Here is a 26,904-nt window from a genome sequence, read left to right as displayed (position 1 = left end):
CCTTGGGTTGTGGGGAATGAAATGATCCCACCCTGGATGCTTCATGGGGCTGTTGTGAGCAGCGATCGTGGCATTGTGTGAAAGTGCGTGGTAAACTGTAAGGCAGGCTTAATCCGACTGTAGGTTTGTGTAACACATTCGCATACATTATCTCACTTGCTTCTCACATCTACCCAGTGTGGTGGGGAGAGGAGGATCAGATTCACAGCAAACTCATGGAGCCTGGCATTTCCACAGGCGCAATCAATTCTATTCCCTACATGGCTTGTGCAAATAGTCAGGGTATTTATGGCCTCCTCTACCTTACAAATGAGGAAGACGGGGCTGGAGAGATAAAATGACCATGGCAGGCCCAGCTCCTTCCAGCTCACCTCTAGTGTTTCCAAAGGCCTTGGGAGGTTAATTGACAGGTAGTGAGTGTTAGGTCTGACCTGGGAGGCATCTTCAGCTCAGGCTTTGGAGAGCTGTTGTTTCCTTGACACCTGGTACCTGGTTCGAGCGCATCAGCATGTTGGTCATTCTTCTCAATTGTGTGACTCTGGGTATGTTCAGGCCATGTGAGGACATTGCTTGTGACTCCCAGCGCTGCCGGATCTTGCAGGTGAGTATGTTTGTGTTTCTGTCCATCTGTGTGTGTGTGTTTGTGTGTGTGTGTGTGTGTGTGTGTGTGTTAGAGGAAGGGTTGAGTGGTTCTTGGATCGTAAAGCCTGAATTCTGTTCTACCAGAAGCCCTGGTCCAGCTGGTGGGCACTGGCATTGGGTGGGGTGGGTGTCCCCTATTCTCCTCAGTTTTGGCAGCCGCTACTCTTCACTTTAGGCCTTCGATGACTTCATCTTTGCCTTCTTTGCCGTGGAAATGGTGGTGAAGATGGTGGCCTTGGGCATCTTCGGGAAGAAATGCTACCTGGGAGACACTTGGAACCGGCTTGACTTTTTCATCGTTATTGCGGGGTGAGGGCTTGGGTTAGGGTGGGAGGTCACTGGGCAAGTCTCCTGCCTGTCTGGCTGTCCACTCCTCCAGGGCTGCCTGCTTGCAGGGCTCTGTTCTGTCATCTGAACCCCTACAGTGTTCCTTTGGGGTCTGTTCCCCTTTGAGTTGACTGTCATGGCTTGGGGGTATCCTTGTCCCCTAGACAGAGAGCTGATCTTCAGCTTCCCTTGGTGGAGGAGAGGGAAGAGTCCTAGGTCACCCTGCCACCTCACAGCAGGATTCTTCACTGGCCTCACACTCAAAGGGCCTCCATCCCGGCCCCTCCCCACAGGATGCTGGAGTATTCGCTGGACCTGCAGAACGTCAGCTTCTCAGCAGTCAGGACAGTCCGAGTGCTGCGACCGCTCAGGGCCATTAACCGGGTGCCCAGTGAGTGACCCCTTAGCCCTCACCCCTGGACAGAGGGCCCTCAGAGGAAATGTGGCACATTCATCATGACCTGAGGCAGAAAAGGGCACAGCAGGGACCCAGTCAGAACCTCTAACCCTGGTGGTATCACTAGGAAAGCTACCTGGGTTCCACTCAATTCAGCCAGGCTGAGGGCTGGAATCTTAGAAACACCTCAGATGACCCCTTTCCAGAGGAATAAGGGTGGATGGGGACCAGTGGAGAGGCCATCAGACCAGCAAGAGGGGACACCAATTGTTAATGGTCTTTTTGGTTTTCATTGGTGCGACCACACCGGCACTAAACACCACTTCTCTCAAGACAAGGCTACTCCATGCCTTACCCTCCGGCTGTGGTTGCATTTCCCCCCCTCCCCCACTTTCCAACTCTTGCAGTGACTGCTGAGACCATTATCTAAATTAAACCGCATTGGTTTCTGGAGCCAGCAAAGGTTTGGCAGCTTCAGCTCCCCTGACTTTCTGCCCCTCTCCCTTTGCAGGCCCCCTTTGCAATTCCTCAAGCTGCAGATGGTCCCCACTGGGGCCTCAGGAGGGGGCGCTGTGCTTGACTTAATGCCTGATGCTGCAGTAGCCGTGTGTGTGTGTGTGTGTGTGTGTGTGTGTGTGTGTGTGTGTGTGTGTGTGTGTGTGTGATTTGCTTACCTCTGGGAGGACAGAACTGCTGAGTGAGTGGAGGGGAGCATGCTTGATGCTAACGGGAGAGCCAGAAGAGGGGCGTGGCTGGCCTCCTCTCCCAGGTGACAGCTGCTAAATTGATAGACCTCAGACTAACCACTGCTGTAATTCCCTTAATGTAAGCTAGCCCTGAGGAATTGATCTCAGTTGGAGTCTGAGGAGCTGAAGGGGGATGGGAAGAACTAAGGGGCGGTTGACAAGGGCTGACTGGCTGGTCAGGATAGGGTGGCTGTCGGCACCGGAAAGGTTAATCAATTGTTGTGTTATTGTTTAGAACCTTTGCCCCAAAGGGAGCAGAGCCCACACAGGGCACTTTGGGGGTCACATGGGCCACTAGAGGTCCATCACTTTGACAAGGGCTTAGGATGTCTGAGTCTCCTAAAGGCTAGTTCAAGTATTTGGGTTAATGAGTCGTAGACCTGGAGTGAGGAATGGATCCCTAACCAGGCTGTTATTTGGGGGTGGGGATGCAGTGACTTTGCCCATGGACATTAACTGCTTTGCTCTCAAGAAGACAAAGTTATATCTCTTTAAGAGACCCTGATTTCAAGACCTAGAGCCAGCATGGAACAGACACACAGGGAACAGAATGCAGGACCGGGCGATGGGGGTGGGCTCAGAAGCCTGGCAAAGCGCTGGTCATCTTGGCTGCTTTCTAGCCTTCCGGGATACAGGAGGTCTGTCTCATTTTCCCCAGTGGCCCTCTGGGACCATCATTTAGGAAGGTCAGGTGACTGAGTCTGGTGAGAGAAGGAAGTGGGAGGTGTGTGTGTGAGCCTGTGCCTCGGGGAGCAGGATTTGGAAGCACAAAAACCTAAATTTAAGTCCTGGCGCCTACATTTAGCAGCTCCCATCCTGAGCATCTCACGTCACTTCTGGGAGCCTCAGACTTCTCATCTGTAAATTGGGGGTGATATCATAGTCCCGTGGTGACAATGAGACAGTGAGGTGGGACCCAGAACCTGAGAGGGCTTTGGAAGCCACAGTTACTGGGGATAGGTGTTGGTACCATACAATAGATAATATGGGCGGGCCAATGGAGCTTCCAGGGCTGTCTGGGAGAGTTAGACATGTCTACCAGTCTCCTCTCCAGCTTAAACTGGGCCTTCTCAGCATCCCCAGTGGGCCCTCGTGGGGAAGACTTCCAGGCCTGTGGCACTCAGCTTCGCTGGACCGGACTGGAACCCCCAGCATGGCTCTTCTGCCCCCACAGGCATGCGCATCCTCGTCACATTATTGCTGGACACCTTGCCTATGTTGGGCAATGTCCTGCTGCTCTGTTTCTTCGTCTTTTTCATCTTTGGCATCGTTGGTGTCCAGCTGTGGGCAGGGCTGCTTCGGAACCGATGCTTCCTCCCCGAGAATTTCAGCCTGTGAGTGGTGGACCCGGTGGGTGACGGACGGGGGTTGGGGACTGTGGACCTCTCTCGGTCCCTGGCTTCCTGTCACCATGGATATAACTGTTCTCATATTTCACACGCATTTAGCTTGCAAACCTAGCTACACATTGGAATAACCGGGGGCATTTTCAAGCCCTGATGCCCAGGCATGCCTTTCTGAGGTTCCCATTGCATTGACCTGGGCTTCAGCTTGGATCTAGGCATTTGAGAAGCCCCCCAGAAGCCAGGCACAGTGGTGTACAACTTTAATCTCAGAACCCTGGAGAAAGGATTGGGCTAATCTGAGTTTCAGGCTGGCTTAGTCTACATAATGAGCTTCAGGCCAGCCACAGATATGTAGTGAGACACTGCTCCAAGAGAAAGAAATGGGGGGGGGGGGAGAAGGGAGGAAGGGAAGGAGGGAAAGACAAGAGATTCCTTGAAGACTAGAGGTATAGCTCAGTTGGTAGAGTGCTTGTCTAGTGCTCACCAAGTTCAGGGTTCAATCCCCAGCACCCTAGCGCTCAGGAGGCAGAGACAGGAGGATCAGAAACTAACAATCATTTGGCTACATAGAGTTTGAAGCCAGCCTGGAATATACACTCGGCACAAGGTTGACGAAGGGTGGGAGGGTGGAGAAACAAACCCCTCCTGTGATTTTAACTTGCAACAAAGTTGGAACCACTTCCCTATTGTAGACCTCTGGGCTGGGGAGTTCCAGGTCAAGCTCTCACATCCCTACCTGCCCCCAGCCCTGTCTACAAGGCCCTGTTTTGCCCTATCTCCTCTTCTGCTTTAGGTCTGGTTTATCCCCTGTGTGTCTCTGTGCACCCACACCAGCCTTTTTATCCTTGGCTTCTCTGTGGGGAACCCTACTCCCCAGTCTTACCTCTGTCTCTCCCTCACCCCGCAGCCCCCTGAGCGTGGACCTGGAGCCTTACTACCAGACAGAGAACGAGGACGAGAGTCCCTTCATCTGCTCCCAGCCGAGGGAGAACGGCATGCGGTCCTGCAGGAGCGTGCCGACACTGCGCGGGGAAGGTGGTGGTGGGCCGCCCTGCGCTCTGGACTACGAGGCTTATAACAGTTCCAGCAACACCACCTGTGTCAACTGGAACCAATATTATACCAACTGCTCTGCCGGCGAGCACAACCCCTTCAAAGGCGCCATCAACTTTGATAACATCGGCTATGCCTGGATTGCCATCTTCCAGGTGGGGCCACATGGGCTGTGGGGTGTTCCCCCAGAACAGTCCCAGGAGACAGCACAGACTGGGGCTTATCCTCAGGGTGAGGGTGGTGGCCAGAGCCTTGGTGGGGGAGACTGAAGGAGGCGTTAGTAGTCCCAGCTGGAGTCAGCTGTCTCTCTCGCCTCAGGTCATCACTCTGGAAGGCTGGGTCGACATCATGTACTTTGTGATGGACGCGCATTCCTTCTACAACTTCATCTACTTCATTCTCCTCATCATCGTGAGTGGCCCCTTCAGCCCTCGTGGGAGTGGGAGATAATGGGGCTGCAGATGAAGTTGTGAACAGAGGGGAAGTTCTTAGCTCCCAAGTCCCGTAGAGGTGGTGGGTCTGTCACACTGTGGGGGTGAGGCAGGAGAAATCCGAGATCAAGGCCAGACTCTACCGCTTACTACTATTAGGACCTTTGGCAAGTCATCCTCTTTGAGTCCCCACACCCATTATAGGCTTCTGATTCTTTACCTGTATAGTAGAGCGTTCTCAAACCCCCACAATGTTGTCATCACCTTCCCTAGGGGTACCCAGAAATGGCCAAGTGTGGTTCTGACTTCATGAGCTCTTGGGGAGCTCTGCCGACATGCTGTTGGGAAAGGGATAGATGCTAAATATCTCAAAACATTTGCAAGCAAAGAATCGTGCAGCTAAAACTCCAATTGGTATTGAGAAATACTGTGAGATCTCTTCTTCCTTCCGGTTCTGAAATTCCAAGGCTCTCAGAAAGTGGAAGACAGACCCAAGCAGTATCATTTAATCATTTTAATCACTACCAGCCACAGTAGATGCTTTCATGGCTACCACTTATAGCTGATATTTATTGAGCACTTACTGTGTGCCAGCCACTGTTTCCTGAGGGTTGGGCATTTCATCCTCACCATGATCTCATTGCTACCTTTGTTTTCCAAGGAAGGAAAATGACTTTTCCTCATTTATCTGCCCCTACCATGTGCCTTGTCTAAGCCATGGATCAGTGTCTCTAGGGAGGGCTATCAGTGCTAACGTGGCTGTTCTTCCTTATATGTGCCTGTGATGTGGCCACTTCAGGGATGGTGACCTCTGTCTTCTAAGTGAGAACTCAGAGCTCTAGAGGGTTGGCCACTGGTACAAGATTACGTAGAAAGTTGGGGCTAGAGCTGGGACGGCAGCTCCAGGTTACCAACTCCAAACCTAGCCCTTCCATTTTCCCACGTCACCAAGAGGTCAGTGCAGAGCCAGGTGGAGGGCTGGATACTGAGAGAAGGAGATTAAGGAGTCGGGTGTGGCGGTGCATACCTTTAATCCCAAAACTGGGAGGCAAAGGCAGAGGCAGAGGCAGAGGCAGAGGCAGAGTCAAGCGTATCTCTATGATTTCCAAGTCAGCGTGCTCTACAAAGCAAGTTCCAGGACAGCCAGGGTTATACAGAGAGACTCTGTCTCAAAAACCCTAAGAAGGGGAAAGTGAATGAATGAGATTAAGATCAATCACTCAGGACAGCTTCCAAGAGGTGAGGACAGAATGAAGCTACTTCTAAGGAGAGAGAGACGGTTTCCTAGGCTACCATAGCTTTCCCAGGTATGAAAGAATGACCAAGCTTGGAGCAAAGCTTGGCTGGGGACCTTTACCATCCCTGACAGTTACCACAACGGTGAGGCCAGTGCTTCAGGATAGCGACTCATCTGAGGATTGTTGCCGTCCGCAGGCTTGCTTGGGTGGGGGAGGGATAGGCAGGGACATGGGGGGGCCTAGTTTCCACCCTCCCACACACCTCCTGAAAATTCTTCCCAAACAGCTCTTTGGAATCACACTAGTGAAGCTAATTATCATAATTACTAGGACATGCGCGCGAGAAAAAAAAAGTCTGCTTTGTCACCACAAATATTTATTTCCATCATTCAGGTTTGTTGTCCAAGCAGTAGGTTACTCAGGGTCCTGGGGAAACTGAGGCATGGAGATGGGGACGGGGGAAGACGGGCAAATCAGAATGATGGTTTTATTAGTCCGTAGGATATTGAAATGCCGTGGTTATGAGTCTCCCCCAAGGTCACACAGCTAGAATTGAAACAAGTGGGAGAATTACAAGTAGATCTCAAAAGGTTTTGCTCCAAGTTGAAGGTCTTCTGTCCCCAGTATTGCATTCATTTCTCCAGCCTTCTCTCCAACTAGAAACTGGGGAGATGCCTTGGAGTCTCTGCACATACACATTTAAAGGCTGGGAACTGGGGCTATCTCAAAGCATCCTATCACCAGCAATAGCAACACCCTGAATGTCCATAGGGCTCAATTTCAGTCTTACTTGGTCTGTATTAGCTAAGTGATCGTGGGCTAATTTCTTGATCAGTCTGAGCTTCAGCTTCTTCCCTGCTCAGATGGAGACTATAAAAGAGTCTGTTCCCCAAATTATCATGACAATAAAATGGGCTAATGCCTGGACCACTGCAAACCCCCGTGCCTGGCCCACAATGAATTCATTGATTGTGGCAGCTGGCATCGAGATTCGCTTTTCTTCAGGACATCTCCTCTTTCTGGCCCCACCCCTGCAGGTGGGCTCCTTCTTCATGATCAACCTGTGTCTGGTGGTGATTGCCACACAGTTCTCCGAGACCAAGCAGCGGGAGAGTCAGCTGATGCGGGAGCAGCGTGTGCGCTTCCTGTCCAACGCTAGCACACTGGCAAGCTTCTCCGAGCCAGGCAGCTGCTATGAGGAGCTGCTCAAGTACCTGGTGTACATCCTCCGTAAAGCAGCCCGCAGGCTGGCCCAGGTCTCTAGGGCTGCAGGTGTGCGGGCTGGGTTGCTTAGCAGCCCCGTGGCCCATGGTGGGCAGGAGCCCCAGTCCAGTGGCAGCTGCTCTCGCTCACACCGACGTCTGTCTGTCCACCACCTGGTGCACCACCATCACCACCATCATCACCACTACCACCTGGGTAATGGGACGCTCAGAGTTCCCCGGGCCAGCCCAGAGATCCAGGACAGGGATGCCAATGGGTCTCGCCGGCTCATGCTGCCACCACCCTCTACACCCACTCCCTCTGGGGGCCCTCCGAGGGGTGCGGAGTCTGTGCACAGCTTCTACCATGCCGACTGCCACTTGGAGCCAGTCCGTTGCCAGGCACCCCCTCCCAGGTCCCCATCGGAGGCATCTGGCAGGACTGTGGGTAGTGGGAAGGTATACCCCACTGTGCACACCAGCCCTCCACCAGAGATGCTGAAGGATAAGGCACTAGTGGAGGTGGCCCCCAGTCCTGGGCCCCCCACCCTCACCAGCCTCAACATCCCACCTGGGCCCTTCAGCTCCATGCACAAGCTACTGGAGACACAGAGTACGGGTGAGAGCGTGGGTGGGTGTGCTGGGACCCCACATTTGGAGGTTGGGTGGTAATCTAGAAGACTAAGGGTCTGGAGTCTGAGGACCCAGGGCCCAGTTCCTAGTTTCTCGTGCTACTTCTTATAGCTCTGGAACCTTCCACCAGTTCCATTTTTTTCTTTTGAGCTCTAATTGTTTCGTGTGTTCAAACGGGAGCTAGGATCACTGTATATGTTACTACAATGTAGGAGGAATGACAGTTGTCACACATGCATGCCTCCCATGTACTATGCCTTTGGCCATAACGTCTAACTACTGCTGCCCGGTGATGTGCCCGTCACATGCTTTGCAGGCAAAATCAGCTTGAGTCCTCTGGACAGGTTGGTAATGAGCCTGCATGCACCCTTGCTGTGTGCATAAGAGAAAAGGTGACTAGGAGTGTTGGTGAGTGTGACCTCAAGACCATCTGACTCCGCAGCCCACTCTGTGTCCTTTGTCCCAAGGCTCAGCGGGGAAATGGTGTGTGACTGTGGCAGTCTGGTGCCTCACAAGGTGACTGCTGTAAACAGAGAGACCTAGAGCAGGAGCAACCAGGGCTGAAAGCAGCCAGCCTGTGGGTGGAGCCTCGGTGGCCTGGGGGAGTGGGATGCTTGCCGCCTGGAGGCTGGCTACCCAGGCAGACACAGTCTGGGACCCGTGTTGCAGGGAGGACGTGGTGACAGAATGCAGCGGCATATGTGAGATGTCCCTTGGGAGTGTGTGTGGAGGCCAGAAAGTGTCAGCACAGAACTCAGAGTGAAAGGTTCTTAGGCTAGCTCTCCCCCTGCCCTGCCATGGGTCATTTCACATGTAGGCTTCCATTTTCCTCTGTGTGGGATTGAGGCTGTCACTACCGTGGGAGCTTACTGATGGCCTGTGGTACACAGATACACTCAGGAAGGGGACATAGCATCTTGTCTGTCCTAGGGGTCAGGCCTTGAGCTGACGACCCCTTCACACTTGTTTACCTGAGTAGTCTCTAAGGTGTCATTCATTTCTCATATTCTGTGACCAAAACAGGATTTAGATGAACAAGGATGCCTTGGGACATGTCCCTGTGTATATTCAGAACATATCTGGTATACTGTGTGTGCTTGTGTGCATGAAGGAAACTGGGGGTTATTCCCTGTGTGTGTGTGTATATGAGGGTACAAGTGACTGATTTACATGCATTTGGGTATGGTGCTTCTTCCTGGTGTCTGCATAGGCACATATGTGCGTGGGTCTATATATAAACATTAGATGGCATGAATTTGTTTGGGTATACATGTGTGTGCTCTCTGTGTGTGTATGTGTGTGTGTATTGTGGTGCACAGATTGCATGTGCTCACTATACATGTGCACAGTGTGTGCATGTATGTGGGTCTGGTATGTGTGGTGAGAAGGGTGCACGTGTAGCCGAGTCCCAGAGATCCCCTGGGAAATGCTACTCAGCACTGTGTGGATACAGGGCTACACTCTCTAGGGAGGGAAGCTAGTCTAGGTTCCTGACAGAAAGCTCCTAGGACATAGGACATAGCTCCATAGGACATAGCTGTACAGGATCACAGAGGACATGGTGCCTACCTCTCTACCTCAATTCTAGGATCCTCAGAAGTGACCATCAATAGGGTGCCATTGACATTAGGATATTTTGTTATTCAGGACCAACCCATTCACTAAGTGCCTAGCATACTCATGACTGTAACCCCCAGCCTCTCTCCCACAGCCTCTACATCCTCCTAGGGCAGGGGAGCTCCTAGAGAGCATCTTGATGCTCTAACATCTACTCTTTTGTTCCAGGAGCCTGCCATAGCTCCTGCAAGATCTCCAGCCCTTGCTCCAAGGCAGACAGTGGAACCTGTGGGCCAGACAGTTGCCCCTACTGTGCCCGGACAGGGGCAGGGGAGCCAGAGTCCGCCGACCATGAAATACCTGACTCAGACAGTGAGGCTGTGTATGAGTTCACACAGGACGCTCAGCACAGTGACCTCCGGGACCCCCACAGCCGGCGACGGCGCAGCCTAGGCCCAGATGCGGAGCCTAGTTCTGTGCTAGCTTTCTGGAGACTCATCTGTGACACATTCCGGAAGATCGTAGATAGCAAATACTTTGGCCGGGGAATCATGATCGCGATCCTGGTCAATACACTCAGCATGGGCATCGAGTATCACGAGCAGGTAAGGATGCAGCCTAGGCTGGCTCCAGATAACAGCTCTTCCTTAGGGTTGATTCCTCTTTGTGTTGAAGTGGCTGAGAGAGGGGGATGGAAAGGAAGTGATGGGGTCTCTCGAGGGTGAGCGCAATGATTGTCCTCGCATGTTTTCTGAATCTAGAGGTTGCCCAGGCAGCTGCAGGTGTGTTCTGTCTTGGAAGGCTTCTCAGAAGAGGGACGCAATAAGCCACCAGAAGAGACTTGGGTCTTTGGAGAAGGCAAGGCAGGCAGGAGATGTATTAACTCAGTAAGCAGAGGGTGATTGACAGGCAGGAGGGCCATTCAGGTAGAAGTGAGGGATTGGCGGTGTTGAGTGGCCGTGCCTGAGAGAATATCAGGGTACAGCCATGAAGCAGTCTTGGCTTGGCCTCAGGTCAGAGCCTTGCTGTGAACTGGGGTGACTCTGGGTAGATAAGGGTGTCCAGAATGGCCAGGTGACTAGAAATCAGCGAGTTTGAGGAGCTGCTCCCAGGAGCAGGGTGTTTGGTCAGGAGAAGAGGCTCAGCAAGGACCGTGAGCTGTCTTCAAATATTTGAAGGACTGTCATGTGGAAGAGGGAAGCTTAGTCTGTGGGTCGACGATGGCTGCCGGCTACAGATCTGGCTGAGAGGAGGAAGCTACCTCCAAACTGTGCAGATGGAGTGTTTGGCCATTCGGGGGACTGCACTGGCCTGGGCTGTCTAAAAAGGTTGGCCAGTCGCAATGTGTGTGTGTAGGTTCTCCCTAACACTGCTCATCTGGGTGTCCTGGCCATCCTGGGGCAGCAGGGAGGGGACTGGCCACCAGAGCCTCTTTTCCTGATTTGGAACTGAGCGTGTATATCCCTCGTTCCTGATTGCCATGCCAAGACAAAGGTATTGAGAGCTTGAGACAGTCCAGCATGGAATCGGAGGGGCGTCTCAACCAGTAGGCACCTAGCCAGGGTGTGTGAAAGCAGTAAAATGTTCACTTTCCAGTGGGTTCTGAGACCCCCGTAGCCTCACCTCACTGACCTCTGCCCTGGAAACGACATGAGCCTTTGACTCTTTAAACTGCCCTGTCTGGCCAGGCACACCCCTCATTATCCCATCCCATTGGCTCTACTCTCTCTTGCTCGAAGGACCCCGTATGGAGGGCATAGAGCAGCTATACTATGTACGATTCTTCCTGTGTCAGAGAGGTGTGTGTGTCTGGGTGGAACCACACACCGGCTGCAGTGCCAGTGGTGGGCATGCATGGCACTGGGTGGGCGTGTTGTGTCTGGGCTGCATGGGGCATGAGCATGTATGCACGTGCTGGTTCTGCCGGTCTCCCGCAGAGAGGCGCTCTACTCTGCCAGGTGGCTGGGGGAGAGTGGGGACAGCATCTTCTCCTTCTGTGCCCCAAGAGATGGCAATCTCTAACCTCTGCCACCTCGGATCCTCTAGCCTGAACTGCCACCTCCTCTATTTCACTCAGGGCCGGCTTTGCCCGTCCTGCTCTCCCAAGGGAGCACATTTCTGGTGCCCTCCCCTCTCCCCCCGGGGGGGGGGTGCACCCAGCAGTCCATGCCTGGCCAGATGCTGCCGGTGGAGGCTTTGATTACACTGGGAAGAAGCTGAGTCACACGGGCTCAAGGCAGATGAAGCTGCAGGAAGAGGGCTTTCAGTTAGATATCAAGAAGGATGCCCCTTTTGGAGAGGAAAGAAAAGTCATTAGTTGACGTGCTTCCAGCATCTCCTTACCCACGTTCCTGGGGAAAGGGGCGACAACCCTAGCTTCCCCCTTAGCTATCATTTTGAACGGGCAGCATCTGCTGGAGGGATAAGTTTGTCCTAGTACCTGGTGGCTGACGGCCCCATGAGAGTGAGTGGGAGTCCCCAGCAGGCTGGGCAGATGACTGGTTGCCGCCTGGAAGGCTCAGAGGGTAGGCAGGGTGGCATAAAACCCCAGAAGCTGCCATGGTCCTGTGCTTGCAGGCACTGTGGCGTGAATGTCCCACCATCTGGGCTTCTGAGCAGGCTGAAGGAGAGTGAGAAAGTATTCAGGGCTGAGAGACAGCGACACAGAGGGGCTTAGATGGGACGCAGGGATGGCACAGATGCAGAGAGGGAAAGATGGAGACCCAGGGGGAAAGGGACAGAAAAGACATAGACAGAAGTGTGGAAGGAGAGACAGAGACAAGGGGACAAGAGACGGAGACAGACAGACATCTAGAGAGACAGAGGAAGACAGGAAGGACACTGAAGACAGAGACAGAGACAAAGGTCCAGATGCAAAGGAGGACAGGGATGGGGCAGGGAGGGGGAGCTCAGGATTCAGATGGAGCTGACTCCAGGGGAAGTGAAGTTGATTGGAAGGAAGGGCTTGCAGATGCTACTGCGCCCCAGGCTCCTGGTGTCCCTGTGGGGCTCTTAATGAAGTGATTACATCCATCAATTCTGGTATTGATCAGCTTGGGGAGCCCTGGAGAGGGGATGCTGTAAGTGATCCTAGCCCTCTGCCCCTCTCAGGTGCTGTCTTCTCCTACTGCCATCTGCTTTGCCAGTTATTCCGTTTCGTTGCTGAAGACAGTGCCTGTCCCTTCCACCTTCCTCTTGATGGGAAAACGTCATTTTGTTATCTTCCCCCAGACCCTCAAGGCTGGGACCATGTTGACTTCAGCATTCCTCTGATTCCCCTGTCCCTTAACCACTTGCCAGCAGCATTAGTGTGTCCAGAAAGATTAGGGAGAAGGACAAGGACACAGGACACTGGGGAGTACCTGAGCAAGAAAAGTGATACAGTGTGACTATAGGATGGAGCCAAAGCATGTGTCCCACCAACAGGGGCCAGTACAGGGAGTCCAGAATGGTGAATTATCAACTTATCCACCTGTTCATCCATCTGTCCATCAGTCTATCTATCCACCTACCCATCCATCCAATCCATTTTATTCCATCATTCATCTATCCACCCACCCATCCATCATCCATTCATTCATCCCATTCCATTCCATCCATCTATCAATCCACCCACTTATCCATCTATCCATCCATCCATCCATCCACCCACTGACCTACCCACCCGCCTACCCATCCATCCATTCCACACACATATCCAATGCGTCAGAGTTGGACTTATGCAGTGGTCTGATAAATGTTCATTGTGTAGCCCTTAATAAAACAAAATAAACTAGGCTGGCCATCCCACTACTCAAGAGGCTGAGGCAGGAAAATTGAAAGTTCAAGGCCAGCCTTCACAATTTACTGAGATTCTGTATATAAAAAATGTAAATATTTACTTAGTTATTTTATGTATATATGTGTGTGGTTGGGTAGCTGTGTGTGTGTTGTATGAGCAGGTGCTCATGGAGGTTAGAAGAAGTGTCAGATCCCTTGGAACTGGAGTTACAATTTTGAGCTTCTGTGAGGGTTTTGGAAATCAAACCTATGTCTTTGCAAGAGCAGTAAGTGCTCTTAACAGCTGAGCTGTCTCTCTAGTCTTCAGAATTTTTTTTTAAATAAAGGAAGGCTGAGAATATAGCTCTGGAGTAGAGTGCTTTCCTAGCATGCCCTAGGCCTGTGTTTTAGACTCTAGTACTACAGAAACAAACAATCCCAACCTAATTGGCCAGTTTTTGTGGTGTAAATGCTCCCACCATAGCCAAGGATGTGGAGTTGGAAAGGGATGGACCCTGAGCTGAGTCTACAGGACAGCCAGGGCGCAGCCATCCAAGGATGCAGCAAGGGGAGGGGCCAGAGGTACCAGACACTAAAACCTAAGTGTGGGCATTCGGAATGAGTGGGGCACTGGGTATGGGCTGGCTGAACAAGTGACACAAGATTAAGCTGGGAAAAACTCAGGCCAGATCTTAAGAGGCACAGGAAGGAATTTGGCTTGTGTCGGTAGTTTCTTAGCAAGGATTTTTAGCAGGTCATATGACCAGGTTTGTGTTTTACCAGAAATTTCCTGGGAGCTGTGAGGAAGTCAAGTGGGAGAGAAAGAAGGGATTGCTGCTGTGGTCCATGCTCTGTTTTCATTTGTGGAGACAGAGAGGAGGGAGCTGGGGAGAGCCCACCGGACCCAAATCCTTAGACTTAGCACCAGGTAGCTATTAGGAGGCAGTGGCGGGGGGGGGGGGGCAGCAAGGATGACCCCAGGCCTCCAGTGGGGAGCAGGAACTTGACATGGTATCTGAGGGTCAAGAAGCAGCGCTGTGCCCTGTGTCCCATCCAGGGCCTTTCTGTGAGTTGGGGTCTTGGAGTCATAGGCTAATTGTTTCTTCTTGGATCTGAATCCAGTAAAGGAAGGTGCTAGCCACTTATTTTAGAAGCAAGATGGCAGCAGATATGGCTGGGGAAGCTGAAGAACAGAGAGAGACTGGTGTAGCTGGCCTCTTAAGCCAGGAGAGGACAGGATGGGCACAATTCTGCTTGTCCCTAGTGTCCGGACCCATCCTGTCACTGCAGATACACGTCCAGAGAAGGTTTCTATTTATAAGTGCTGGAGGCTGGTTCACAGAAAAGGAAGTGAGGGTAAGATGGGGGTGGGGTCCACACGTGGTATGCCTGGACTGTTGAAGGGGGGGGGGTGTCACAGACTCCTTTTTTGGTTCTGTTGAAAGCCGGGAGCACTCTCTCTTCAGACACAGATATGCCACAAAAATACTCCACGTGTGGCATTTGAAGGCAAGGCTTTGTGGATGCCTTCTACCTGGGCCTGGCCCTTGCTTTCCAGATTGTGGACCAGGGCCCGTGGGCCCAGCAAGACTTTGGGTGACAATTCCTTGATGGCCGACCTGCCCCTATTTTCAAGGGGTCTTGGTTGAGGGGAGTAGGTAGGGTACTGTTTGGAGCTATGGGGCTGGGTCCTTTTAGGCATCCCCTGGTTCTAGGCCTCCCCAGTTTCATATGGGGCAAACGTCTTGGGCACAGCCCACTGGGAGAATTCTAGGATGCCAGAGGGTGGGGGCAGAGCCAAAGCACCCAAGCGGTGTCCTTGTTCCTTTTCAATGGCAATTCACACCCAATGCCAGGTGCTGGCCTCCAGGGGACAAAGGAGAGGTGTTCACACCTTTACAACAGGTGAGGGGGCAGGATGAGGGCACAGCCAGCAGCCTAGCTTGGAAATGTCCCGGCTTGGCATAGGGGCACAAGGTGATCAAGTCAGGGAGTAGCAGGAATGGGAGGGAGGGCTCAGAGGAAGCCTGAGCCAGCCTGGAGGTGCAGGCCTGGTGGGGGAGGGGTAAGGAAGCTGTTCCTATCGCTCAGATGACAGGCAATGAGAGCCCTGTCAAGGGGACAGCACAGAGAGGACAGGAGTGGGCAGGGCTGTACTCCTACTGGCAGGGTCTTTGGCCCTGGCACCCGACTGTCGGGATGGATGAAGGGCAAGCATGACTCCCAGATAACTCTGAGGCTCCAACGCAGAATCCCCAGGCACAGTGGGGTGGGAAGAGGGGGAAGGAGCAGCTTCGAAGAGGAGGTGAAGGCTTTGTTTTGGACGTGTTGAGTTTGAGATGGCTGTGGGCCATGCCGAGAGGGCTATCAGGCAGGCGCTGGCCGTCTGGATGAGAAGCCAGGGACTTGGAGGACTTTTGTTTAGTGTCCTCTACACTCTCCCTCCAGTGACAGCTGCAGGGTGGGAAGTGAGGTGATGGTGGAGGGAGGTCATGGAGGGGAGGGAGTGGGCCTAGGATGAACTCTATAGAATATTGGCTGAGGGGAAAAGAGACCGCTGGAGAAGGGTCCCCTAGAGAGGCTGGAGGTGGCTGCATAGGGCCACGGAGACCAGGTGCAGGGCCGGGGGGAGGGGAGCAGTCCTGGCTGGATGTTGCTAAGGCAATTACTACCAGAAGGACTGGAAAGATCCTTCCTTGCAAGGTGAGGGGTGGTGTGGGAGCAGGGACATGACTTCTAGTTGAGTGTGCAGAGAGCATCTGTTTGGGGCCAGAGCAGGAGAGCGCCATGTGAGAAACGACAGGGAAAACTGATATAAGGGATCCTAGTGCTGGTGGAGGAGGGAGGAAGATGAAGGTGCAGCCTGGGTGTGGGAAGGAACCCAAGGGTAGCCAAGTTTGGGACAGAAACAGGCGAACAGAACAGGTAACTGTGGGCCGAGCATAACACAACCATGGGGCCACCCAGCAAACATGGGCTGTTTGGTCGGCACAGCCTTGTTCGTGACTGACTACTGTACTCAGCAGTTCAGAACACAACAGAGAGGCAGGGACATGGGGACTCACCTGAACCAGAGACCTTACAGGCAGGAACCCACTGAAGTCAGTAGCATGAGACTGGCCTTCAATAGCTAACCATGGGCTCCAGGCCAGAGGTTGACCAAGAGGGTAAGGAGCAGGACCGTCTTTCCTCCTTCCTTATTCCCTTACCTTCCTTTTTAACGTCTTTATGAGAGTCTCACTGTGTAGCCCAGGCTAGCCTCAAACTTAGGCAATACTTCTGTCTCAGCCTCCTGAGTGCTGGGGTTACAAGTGTGTATCACCATGTTTCGTTGGCATGGTGCTGGGGGATCAAACTCAGGCCCCACATATGCTAGGCAAGCACTCTACATTCGCAGCACGTGTGTGTGTGTGTGTGTGTGTGTGTGTGTGTGTGTGTGTGTGTGAAAGGTGGGTTATCTTATAGCCTGGGCTGACTTAGAACTTAAAATGTAGCCATAGCTGAGAATCACCTTGAACTCTTTATCCCTCTTCCTCCTGAATACTGAGATTACAGGCATGGGCCACCATGCCAGGCTCAAGGCTCCAGAATTTTAAGTGGCAGGGGCTCGGGTTGGCTGTCTTGAAGCTGAGCCAGCACTGGCAGGGCTATGCCTACCTGGCAAGTATTCAGCTGGGAAACTTCTAGTAGCTGGAGAGATGGTGGGGGAGATAAAGCTAGCTGCTGGCTTAGGGATACAGGGGAAATACAATGAGGGTGCTGGGGGTGAAGTGTGCGGAGATGTGATATCCGGGCTGAGAGCTGTATGCGGTCTGTGAGATTGTTCGGGAATTCTTCACCACCCTACCGTCCCCTGATTTCTCACACCTTCCAGGATACTTGCCTTCTTCTGACTCAGGCACCCTTATCCGTCCCTGCAGCCAGCGTAGATTCCAGTTCCTGGGAACAGGAACTGGGGACAGCAAGAGCAGGGTTGAGATTAGCTGGGGAGCCCAGATCGGTGAGCAGAATCTTCTAGGATTGGTGGAGCTGCTAGGTGCTAAGTAGATGGACTAGGCATGGGGTGCAGACCGGAGTGGCTTCACCCAGCCCCTTCGTAGCTCTGGTCTGGCTTCTCCACCTTTTCCTGGGAAAGGCACTCGCTGTCTGTCAGAACCAGCTCTTGGGCCTCCTGCCGGGACAGCTGCAGTATCTCCTAATTGGTCTTCATCTCCCCTCCAAGCATCTGCATGCTGCCACCACTGCAGCCAGATTAATCTTTTTAATACGCAGACATGCACATTTCCTCCCTCCCTGCAGAAACATCAACGGCCCCGTGTTGTAGGCTAAGGCTGGTCCTGCTGGAGTTGTGGCTGGAAGCCACTTTCCTTGTGGGCCCTGCAGCCCCATCCTTTCCCACTTTCCCACTCACAACATTTTGGGTCTTGAGTATGACCCCCACCCAGCCACCCAACCACACACATAGTCCCTGCCCTTTGTGCTGCTGGCTGCACCAGCTGGGGATATTTCCCACGGATAACTCTTCTCGAGTGCCCCCTCCTGTACTGGCCCACTGACTTAGCTGGCTTCGAGCTCCGTGTTGCTCCTAGCTTTTTCTCTCGCTGAGCTGTGGCTCGCAGAACAGAGAGTCTGTTCTGGCACACTTGAGCCCTGCTTCCACCGTCTGGATTCACAAGGCCACCCGAGCCTGGGCCTGAGCGTCGAGTCTTCTTCGCAGCCTTAAACTCCCCCGTCCTGCAGAGAAGCCTCCCTGCAAGGTGGTAGCTCTCTGTATAACACAAGAGGTTCCAGAAAGTCTGAGCTGCTCAGGGACTTTCCCAAGGTCACACGGTAGAAAGGTTCGGAGTTGGCAGGCCTACTGTCTTTGGGTTCAGTCCCACGTTTATATCAAGAATGTCCTGTCCACAGAGGCCACTTTAAAGCGTAGTCAAGGGACTTGGTATGGTAGCAAGCTGCTGACCCTGTTACCTCGCTACGCAGTGATGATCAGGGGAGGGCAGGTTGGGAGATGGGCAATGAGGGACTCTAGCCAGCATCAACACAGAGCAGAGGTCCCGGCCTCAGCTGCAAAGGCTCAGGCTGTCAGCCACTTCTTATATAATGTATTCGCTCGGCCCTGACGTCTAGGAATGGCAGGGGATACCCAGTCAGAGACCCAAGAAAGAGGATCTGAAGCCAGGAAGGGAATGAGGGGAACCTGGCACCTGCCTCAGGGACTGAGTGTGGTAGATGTGGTATTGTGAGACCTGCAAAGAAGCCACGTAGTCTCATCAAGCTCCAACACCTCTGCAAGCTTCAGTCTCTCCAGCCATGTCCTGTCTCTCCATCCCTTGTTTGGTTGGAAGTGTAGAGGAAATGAACTCTGGGAGGCCCTTCGTCCACTGGCACAGTACTGGGTTCTAGCGAAAGTGACTCCACCTCTGCCCCTGTGAGTGGCCAGAATTATGGCTGCAGTCCCTAGGGCCACCGTGTTACTAAGATTGTGTCTGTGTCCTGTCCTGTGTTGGCAAAACATTCCCAGCCTCCGATTTAGTAGCTTGGACCTGGCTTTCTGGAGAAGGAAGGTTTTATGTTGGTTTGTTTTTTGTTTTTCTTCTTCCATGGATCACCAGGGCCTGGCCCTTAAGTGTGTGCAGAAGAGTGGCAAGGCTGGTTCTGTCTACCCATACCAGGCACCCCAGCTTCTCCAAAACTGCTTGGCAGAGCTGGGTGGGGTCTTCAGCCTCTGCTGGCCCCACCTCTCTGATGGAGATCCCTGGGATAGCCCTCCAGGGGTCCCTTGCACCTGCCTTCTCTCTGAGCCCTTTGCTGTGTGCTGATAAACTGTGCTAGTATGTGCCTCTAGGCTATTGATGCAGACTGCCTAGGGCCCCCAGGATGAAACCTGTGTACACACAGTAGCTGTTTGCACTTTTAGAGCAAACCCCTGCGTATCAAAGATATGGTGCTGGTAGGGAATGGTGGCCCAGGACTCAGGAGACTGTGGCTGAAGGTGTGTGAGTTCAAGGCCAACCTGGCCTGGGTTATATAGTGAGACACCTCCCCCCCCTCCCCCCCCCCTTTTTCTTTGGTCTCCTTGGTTTCAAAAAAGTCTTGAAAGCTACTATGCTTTCAGCTGTTTGGAAGGAGTTTGATACATTTTGAGTCTTAGTGGATTTTTGAAGCACAGATTGAACTATCTTGTATTCATTTGCAATGTTTGGGCCAGGTGATAGCGGCGCTTACCGTTATCCAGTACTTGGTAAGCGGACCTCTGTGAGTTCGAGGCCAGTCAGGTCTACAGAGCTAGTTCCAGGACAGTCAAAGCTACACTGAGAAACCCTGTCTTGAACCCCATCCTAACCCGGAAAAAAAATGTTTGGAACCAGAAGTGTTTTAGATTTGAGAGTATTTCCATGTGCATAATATGATATTTTAGGTTCATGACCTATGTCTGAGTTCATTGATGGTTTATATACTCCTTGTACACACAGCCTGGTTTAAAAATCATATATTTTTAAGAATACTTGTGCTTTTGTTTTGTCTCATTTTTTTGGTTTTGGTTTTATAATGGGATCTTATTATGTAGTCCTGACTGGTTTGGAACTCGCTATGTAAACCAGGCTGGCCTTGAATTCACAGAGATCTGCCTGTCTCTGCCTCTGGGTACTCAGGTGTGTGCTGCAAATGAAGGCACGTGTCACCCTGCCTAGCTGGTATACTTGTTCTGACTGTGTCCTGTCACGTGGTCAGGTGGAAATTTCCGCTTGTGGCATCACATTGGTTCTCAGGAAGTTGGAGGTTTTGAATTTGGGGTTTGGGATTAGAGAAGCTCAATCTATGTACTCTCTGTGACCTAAAATCCACCCTTGTGGATTCAACCTCATGCTGCTTTCATGTCTGCTTGTGCCTGACACCCACATCTGTAGCAGATGTATTCTGCGCTCAGCCGTCATTTGCCTGGATTCCCGGGCTCCTTACTGTGTCTGTGTCTTCGGTCTGAATCCTCATGGTTTAGTGTTATTGGGGTCAGGACAATGTGAGATTCACTTTCCCCGGATCTTCCTGCCCTCTGTCTTAGAGCCCATTCCCACCATCTCCCAGCTTCTTCTGCTGCCCTATAGCATACGCAGAGGAAGGTTGTTAGGTGGGTGGCAGGTGAAGAAGCCTGCTCAGGCCTGGAGCCTGTGGCCGTACCTGTGTGTTCAAGGCTCAGGGAGGAGGGCTATGTAAGTGGAGTAGGCTCACTGACAGTAGCAACTTGGTCACTGGATTTTGGAGTAGAGTGGGGCCAGAAGAGGTCTGAGCGCTGGGCTTTATCTGCACTTAAATGGTCTCTTCCCTGCTTTCTGCACTGTGCTGACCCTGGAGGGGCCAAAGGTCCCGCCTTGGTGTGACCCTATTAACTAGAGCTGGTTACTGTGTCCTCTCAGGACTCAGAGCTGGTGAGTCAAATACTCACTAAGATCCGCCAGAGCAATGGAGGGCCGGAAGAGCTCCCCCAGGAGCTCAGATGACCCTCAGACACCTAGGCCTGCCTTTAGGAAGAACCCCATGCATGGGCTGTGACCCCCCACCCCCAATGTCGCAGCCCACTAGTGAGAGGCCCTTTCCTTCCAGTGCTCTAACGGCCCTCCCAGCCTGGTCACACAGATTGGGGCCATTAATATACATTTGGTTGCACCGAGGACCTGGCTTCATGCTTGAGCAGCCAGACGAGTCATCTGGGTAAACAGGAGGAGGTGTCTGATGGAATGAAGGCCTCATTTGGCTGCTTCTTCCCTTTTCTCTCTCCACCCCCCTTCTTGGTCTTTCGAGACACGGTTTCTCTGTGTAACAGTCCTGACTTTCCTGAAACTCACTTTGTAAACCAGGCTGTCTTCGAATTCACAGAGATCCAGCTACCTCTGCCTCCCAGGATTAAATGCACCCTTCACCACTGCAAAGCTGTGGGTATTTCTCGTAATTCAGCTTCTTGGGCGGGCGGCTACTATGTACCTAGGGCTTTTGGTTTGTCGCGGTCACCTGTCAGGTGGGCAGTGAGCCCACTGAGATAATCACATCCTTACCTACATCCCAGCCTCAGCCAAGCCATGAACCTCTCTTCTCCCCCAGCTAAGATGATAGCTCCTCTCGCCTACTCACCTCTCCCCACCCTGGGGCTCTCCTGGGAGACCCACTCACCCTTCGGAGTTCATCACAAGTGCTCCCTCCCATAGCCTTTCTCCGCATCGTCTCCCCTCATCTTGCCCTGAGCATCCAGATTTTCTATCTGGATCATATGTTCTGGCACCACGGCAGGTTCTAAGGTCCCTTGTGGTTATTCAACCGTTTAGTGTATATACAACTTGTTTTTAGGCAGACACAGGGCTCCTGGGAGGCGGGCTTTTTACAGCTCTTTCAGTGCCTGGTATATTGCTAACCATACAGCAGGCTCTTCCTTCATACTGGAGGGAAGAGGCTAGTGAGCTGGAACAAGCAGATGAGACGACTTTTGTCGTCTATTCTGCAGGCCTTGCTAGGATGCATTCATGGTCCCATCCCAGACCTTGGGTAGGAACATAAAAGGAATTACCTCAAGTGTTTTACAGTTGGCCAGAGAGGTTGGGAATCTTACTGAAGGTCACAGCGTGAGTGGCAGGATAGGGTGAGGATTAGTCCAGATACCATCAGGCACGAGCTGCAGATGCATCCTCGTTCTGGGGATTGCCCTCCTGCTTGCTAGCACACGTGTGACCAGGAGCATGTACATTTGCAATTTATCTGGGAGGAAGCAGGCGTAGCCTTTGTTATTTGCAGCAGGCTGCCAAGCTCATGGAGTAGCTGTGGTATATATATGACTGCACGGGCTATAAGGTGGGGTGTGCCCCCATTTAGTGTACCTTGCTAGTCTGGGTCTTAATACAGGAACTGAAAAAAATCTTAGATCCCCTAGGAGAAACTGCAGAACCCACACAGTAGCCCCCAAAAACCTTTAGTCTTGGGACCTGAGATCCAGCCCTGGGAATGATCCCAGGGTGGCTGTCCTTCAATACCTTTCTTCTTAGATACTCCCTAAGGTTGCCATTCGGGCTTCTCCTCTCCCTGGGGCCCCATGTTCAGGAGGACTGGGATATGGGACTTGGGGATGAGTCTACTACATACGCCACTGCCCTCTAGCCCGAGGAGCTCACCAACGCCCTGGAAATCAGCAACATCGTCTTCACCAGCCTCTTCGCCTTGGAGATGCTGCTGAAGCTGCTCGTATACGGTCCCTTCGGCTACATCAAGAACCCCTACAACATCTTCGACGGTGTCATTGTTGTCATCAGGTACGACTGCCCCGACTGCCTTTGTCTGAAAGAGAGTGAGCCGGGATGGCTTGGGTTGGGAGACGTGGCCTCAGCATTCCACCCTTTATCTTCTCTCTGGGTCTCGCCTTGCTTTCCTAGAGCCCAGGCCCCTTTTCCTTCTGCCCTCCTTACATCTAGCTCTTGTCCTCGACCCTACCCAGGCCTGGGGTGGGTGAAAATCAGAGATTTGGCTCTCAAGTGGGGTTGGAGGAAGAGTGAGATGCCGTCAGTTTCTCTGCTCACAAAGTGCTTGGAAAACCAACTCAGACGCCCAGCGACTTACTTTAGGGTTTCCAAGACCTGGAAAGAATTCCATCCCCCACCCCCAACCCAGGGCCAGAACAACTTTATTGGTTTCTGGAATTGGCTTTAGATTTCATTAGAAGAGAACAAAGCAAATATTCCACAACTTGATGCTCTTGCATTGGTGGGATTTAAGGAGAGGGCGGCCTGTTGCCAGGATGTGATCTCTGACTGAGAGGGGAGGATCAAGCAAGCAGGAGCTGTCACCTGGATTTTCAGCTCCTCTAAAACCAGACATACCGTGCCTGACCTTGTTCCAAGCTGTGCTGGGTAGCTGGGTCTCAGAGGTCACCAGTGGGTCCTCAGAAAGGGAAGTCAGGCTGCAGGGGTGTAGGGACTCAGGCTGCCTGCCTCCCACAGTGTGTGGGAGATTGTGGGCCAGCAGGGAGGTGGCCTGTCGGTGCTGCGGACCTTCCGCCTGATGCGGGTGCTGAAGCTCGTACGCTTCCTGCCGGCGCTGCAGCGGCAGCTCGTGGTGCTCATGAAGACCATGGACAACGTGGCCACCTTCTGCATGCTGCTCATGCTCTTCATCTTCATCTTCAGGTGAGCACACTGCTGGCCAGGAATGGGGTGGGACTAGAGGCAGGAGCACAGGACCCTGACCCGATCTGGAACTTCCTGTGTCTCCAGCATCCTGGGCATGCATCTCTTTGGTTGTAAGTTTGCATCGGAACGGGATGGGGACACGTTGCCAGACCGGAAGAATTTTGACTCCCTGCTCTGGGCCATCGTCACTGTCTTTCAGGTTCAAGGGTCGTAGGGCAGGGGTGAGCTGGGGAGGTTGGGCATGCAGTCAAGCCCTGACTCCTGTCCCCTGCCCACAGATTCTGACTCAGGAGGACTGGAATAAAGTCCTCTACAACGGCATGGCCTCCACATCATCTTGGGCTGCCCTTTACTTCATCGCCCTCATGACGTTTGGCAACTACGTACTCTTTAACCTGCTTGTCGCCATTCTGGTGGAGGGCTTCCAGGCAGAGGTAACCCCCTGCCCTGCCCATCTCACCCTAAGAGGGCAGTCTCCTAACTCCCAGAAGGGATGACTGTCCCTTCTCTCTGCTGCTTACCATGAGGCCTGGGAGACTCTCTGGACTAAGCCAGGGTGGACCTGGGGTGGGGAGTGCTGGGTCTTTTGAAGCCTGTCATCAGGGGTGAGACAGGAGATGGCTGTGTGGGTTGTAAGTTGGCAGGTTGTAGGGTCCATTTAGTCAGTGAGGTCCTTCCCCAGAAAGACAAGCCAAATTTGGGGACCTAGGTAGCCGAATCCCAGAACATGGGCCTTTATGGAACATGTAGGGAGGACCCAACTGAGCTGAGGGGTGTGGGGGGCTAGTGTGCAAAGCATCTGAGTACAGACTGAGCTGATGAAGATGCCACCAGGGCCCCAGGCAGGGCTGAGCTGCCCAGGGTGAGAAATGAGCCCAATTAGCTGTGGGCATGGCAGAGATGAGCGTCCTATTTCCAGCCCAGACTCCATCACCTCCGTCACAGGCAGCGTTATCAATTAATATTGATTCACATTGATCCTGCCCTGGCTGTGCCAGGGCACAGCTTCTGTCCCAAAGACCTACCTCCTTCTCCCTCAGCTCTGCCCGTCTTCCCACCCAAGCTCTCATCCCCACTCCGTCACACCAGCACCTCAAACAGGGCAGGTTGACCCAACCTAGAAATTCACCAGGCTGGGCCTGGAGAAGCTCTTGGTCCAGTTCTCGCTGGGTGACCCGGATGGAAACTCCCGCTGCGGCCTGGTCTATAAATACCTAGCCCACGGCGGAAAAACAAAAATCTATTTTCCGACTCTTTCCCAGTCTTGCAAGGGAGGGCTGTTCCCCCTGGGCCGGGCTGGGCTGAGGGGGTGCGGGTGCTGGGCACTAGCGGTGGGCAGGAGGGAGCATCTGTCCCTCACTGGCCCTTCTCCACTTCCCTTTCAATTGTGTAGTTATCCATGACCACATTTCCTCCCTGCTGAGTGGCAGCAAAGGCAGCTTGAGGTGTGTGGGGGAGGCTTTAGTGAGAGGTGGGTGGGTCTCTTGCAGTTCCAGTGTGCCACTGGCACTGTCCTTGCCATAGGACGCTTCTTTGAGGTTTCCCCTGGACCTGAAGATTTGAGAGATACCACAGGGTTCTCCCAAGAGCGTCATGATTGGTAGCTGCTAGCTGCCTGCCAGAGTGAAGAGCTGAATGGGGAAGGGTCTCTTCAGTCCCTTCCAAAAACAATTTGTGATGACTGAGTTTACTCTCAGAGGAAAAAAAAAATCCTGAAGGAAGTAGAAAATACACTAGCCTACCCTCCCTCATCTAGCTCCCATGGCAGACCTGGGGTGTCCAGCATAGATAGCTAGCCCCTTCCCCACCAACTGGCTTTCACAAACACCTTGCTAAATTGAATGCAGCTGAGCTGGCCTGGTTGCTAGGCAGCAGCAATGACTGAGTGTGGGAACAGAGCTGCCAGGCCCTTATGTCTGGCCTGGTCACCCTGGCCCTGCTGGGGGCCTGAGAGCTTTCCCAGCATGGGAAGGATTGACAAGGGCCTCACAGGAGATTCCCTCCTAAGCCTTCATAGTGCAAGTGCCCTTCCCGGGGAAAATGTCACCCAGGGCCTGGTGCCTTCAAGGGCTGGGTTGGGGTTGATGCTTCAGGTAAGGTGTACAATAGAGGAAGAATTTCAAGGTTAAGCCTCCTCTCCCTGGGGTGGGCTGCAGCTGGAACCCTGAGAGGTTGGACCAGCGACTCCACTGTCCTGCATGGGGTGTCATTCAATGCTGATGACTTGGGCACCTCTGGAACCTCCTATCCTTTCCTCTGTAGGGTTTCGGTAGGTCCCACAGTCTGGCAAGGGGGGCTAGTTTTGGGGTCGTAATAACCTGGAATACTGTTTTGCTTTTATGAACAAGACAACCCACCTCAGTGGAAGGAGCAACTGCCCCATTTTGGCGAGCCTCAGTGGGAGACCGCAAGGGTAGCTCTCCTGCTGGCCTTAACATCCTGCTAAGAGTGGGTAGGGGTGGCTGTGGGGACAGAGCCTGCTTGGCTGCTGATTTCCTGATTCCCAGGGGGTAGTGCCCTGAATTCCTGTATATTTGTCATCCATGCTCTTAATTAGATGAACAAGCAGCAGGCCCTGTGTGTAGCCGTTAATTGATACTAAACGACATCATGGCCGCCACCCCACTGTTACTTGTCCCTTCTCATCCCACCCTGGGCAATCGCACCCATTCTGACTGGAGAGGATTTGGGCTGAGAGTCTTAGAAACAATGAGACTGGACTCTGCCCCGCATCGAGGCCCTGGTCCTATCTTTTATCCGCTTCTTCATCCTCTCCCTCCGCCCATTCCTACCCTTGCAGCCCACACCGACACCTTGGAACAGAGAGAGGGAGCTGTGCTCTCAGCGGGAGATGTGGGGCGCAGCCCACCGTCTCTAACTGCACAGGATGGGGCAATTTCCTTAACTTCTGTGACCTCAGGTGCCCACCCTGCAGGATGCTTGTAATGGTGCCATCTCCCACCTTGCAAGGACGTGAGCTTTGCTCATGAGCCGTTGAAGGCTGGGTATGGTGGCAAGCGCACCTGTAATCCTAGTCCTGAGAAGGCAGAGGCAAGGGGACCGTGAGTTCCATTCCCGTCCGAGCCGTGCAGTGAAACCTTGCCTCAAAAGTCAAGGTCCGTGTGGATGCATTCAGTAGAACGCTTGCCTGGCACGGTCAAGGCCACGACTTTGACCCCTAGTTCCACAGAAAACACGGTGGCTACTCTTACAAGGATTATTAGAGGACTTGATCCTTGCTGCACTTGCCTTCCCCCTGTGGCCTCTGCCTTCACCCTTCAGATTCATTCAGGCCTGGGAGCCTGCGGCTGAATTCTCGAAGGCTGTCCTGTCCCCGCTCTCCCTATCCCGTGTCCTTCATTTCCTTTTCTTCATCCTCTTGGGACATTGCTGATCTATTGAAGGCCTGA

General features: G+C 53.0%; 1 protein-coding gene across 14 annotated transcripts in view; it reads left to right on the top strand.

Annotated features, from left to right (window-relative positions):
* Nucleotides 1–26,904, top strand: part of Cacna1g (calcium voltage-gated channel subunit alpha1 G) — a 64,593-nt gene that overhangs the window by 7,565 nt on the left and 30,124 nt on the right. For 7 of the 14 annotated variants that reach the window (XM_050156947.1, XM_050156945.1, XM_050156946.1 and 4 more), the window contains exons 2-13: nt 490–601; nt 818–951; nt 1,263–1,360; nt 3,287–3,446; nt 4,366–4,666; nt 4,830–4,922; nt 7,218–8,001; nt 9,801–10,177; nt 22,470–22,621; nt 23,306–23,491; nt 23,579–23,693; nt 23,773–23,928. In XM_050156947.1, the coding sequence (XP_050012904.1) occupies nt 490–601; nt 818–951; nt 1,263–1,360; nt 3,287–3,446; nt 4,366–4,666; nt 4,830–4,922; nt 7,218–8,001; nt 9,801–10,177; nt 22,470–22,621; nt 23,306–23,491; nt 23,579–23,693; nt 23,773–23,928 (2,668 nt within the window). Of the gene's footprint in view, nt 1–469; nt 602–817; nt 952–1,262; nt 1,361–3,286; nt 3,447–4,365; nt 4,667–4,829; nt 4,923–7,217; nt 8,002–9,800; nt 10,178–22,469; nt 22,622–23,305; nt 23,492–23,578; nt 23,694–23,772; nt 23,929–26,904 lie in introns of those variants that run through there. The other 7 variants (XM_050156938.1, XM_050156937.1, XM_050156935.1 and 4 more) reach the window with 3 other exon arrangements.

Source organism: Alexandromys fortis, unplaced genomic scaffold (assembly GCF_014885135.2).
Source record: "Alexandromys fortis isolate MF-2015 unplaced genomic scaffold, M_Fortis_MF-2015_v1.1 scaffold_31, whole genome shotgun sequence".
NCBI lineage: Eukaryota > Metazoa > Chordata > Mammalia > Rodentia > Cricetidae > Alexandromys > Alexandromys fortis.
This window is presented reverse-complemented; position numbering and strand designations above follow the sequence as displayed.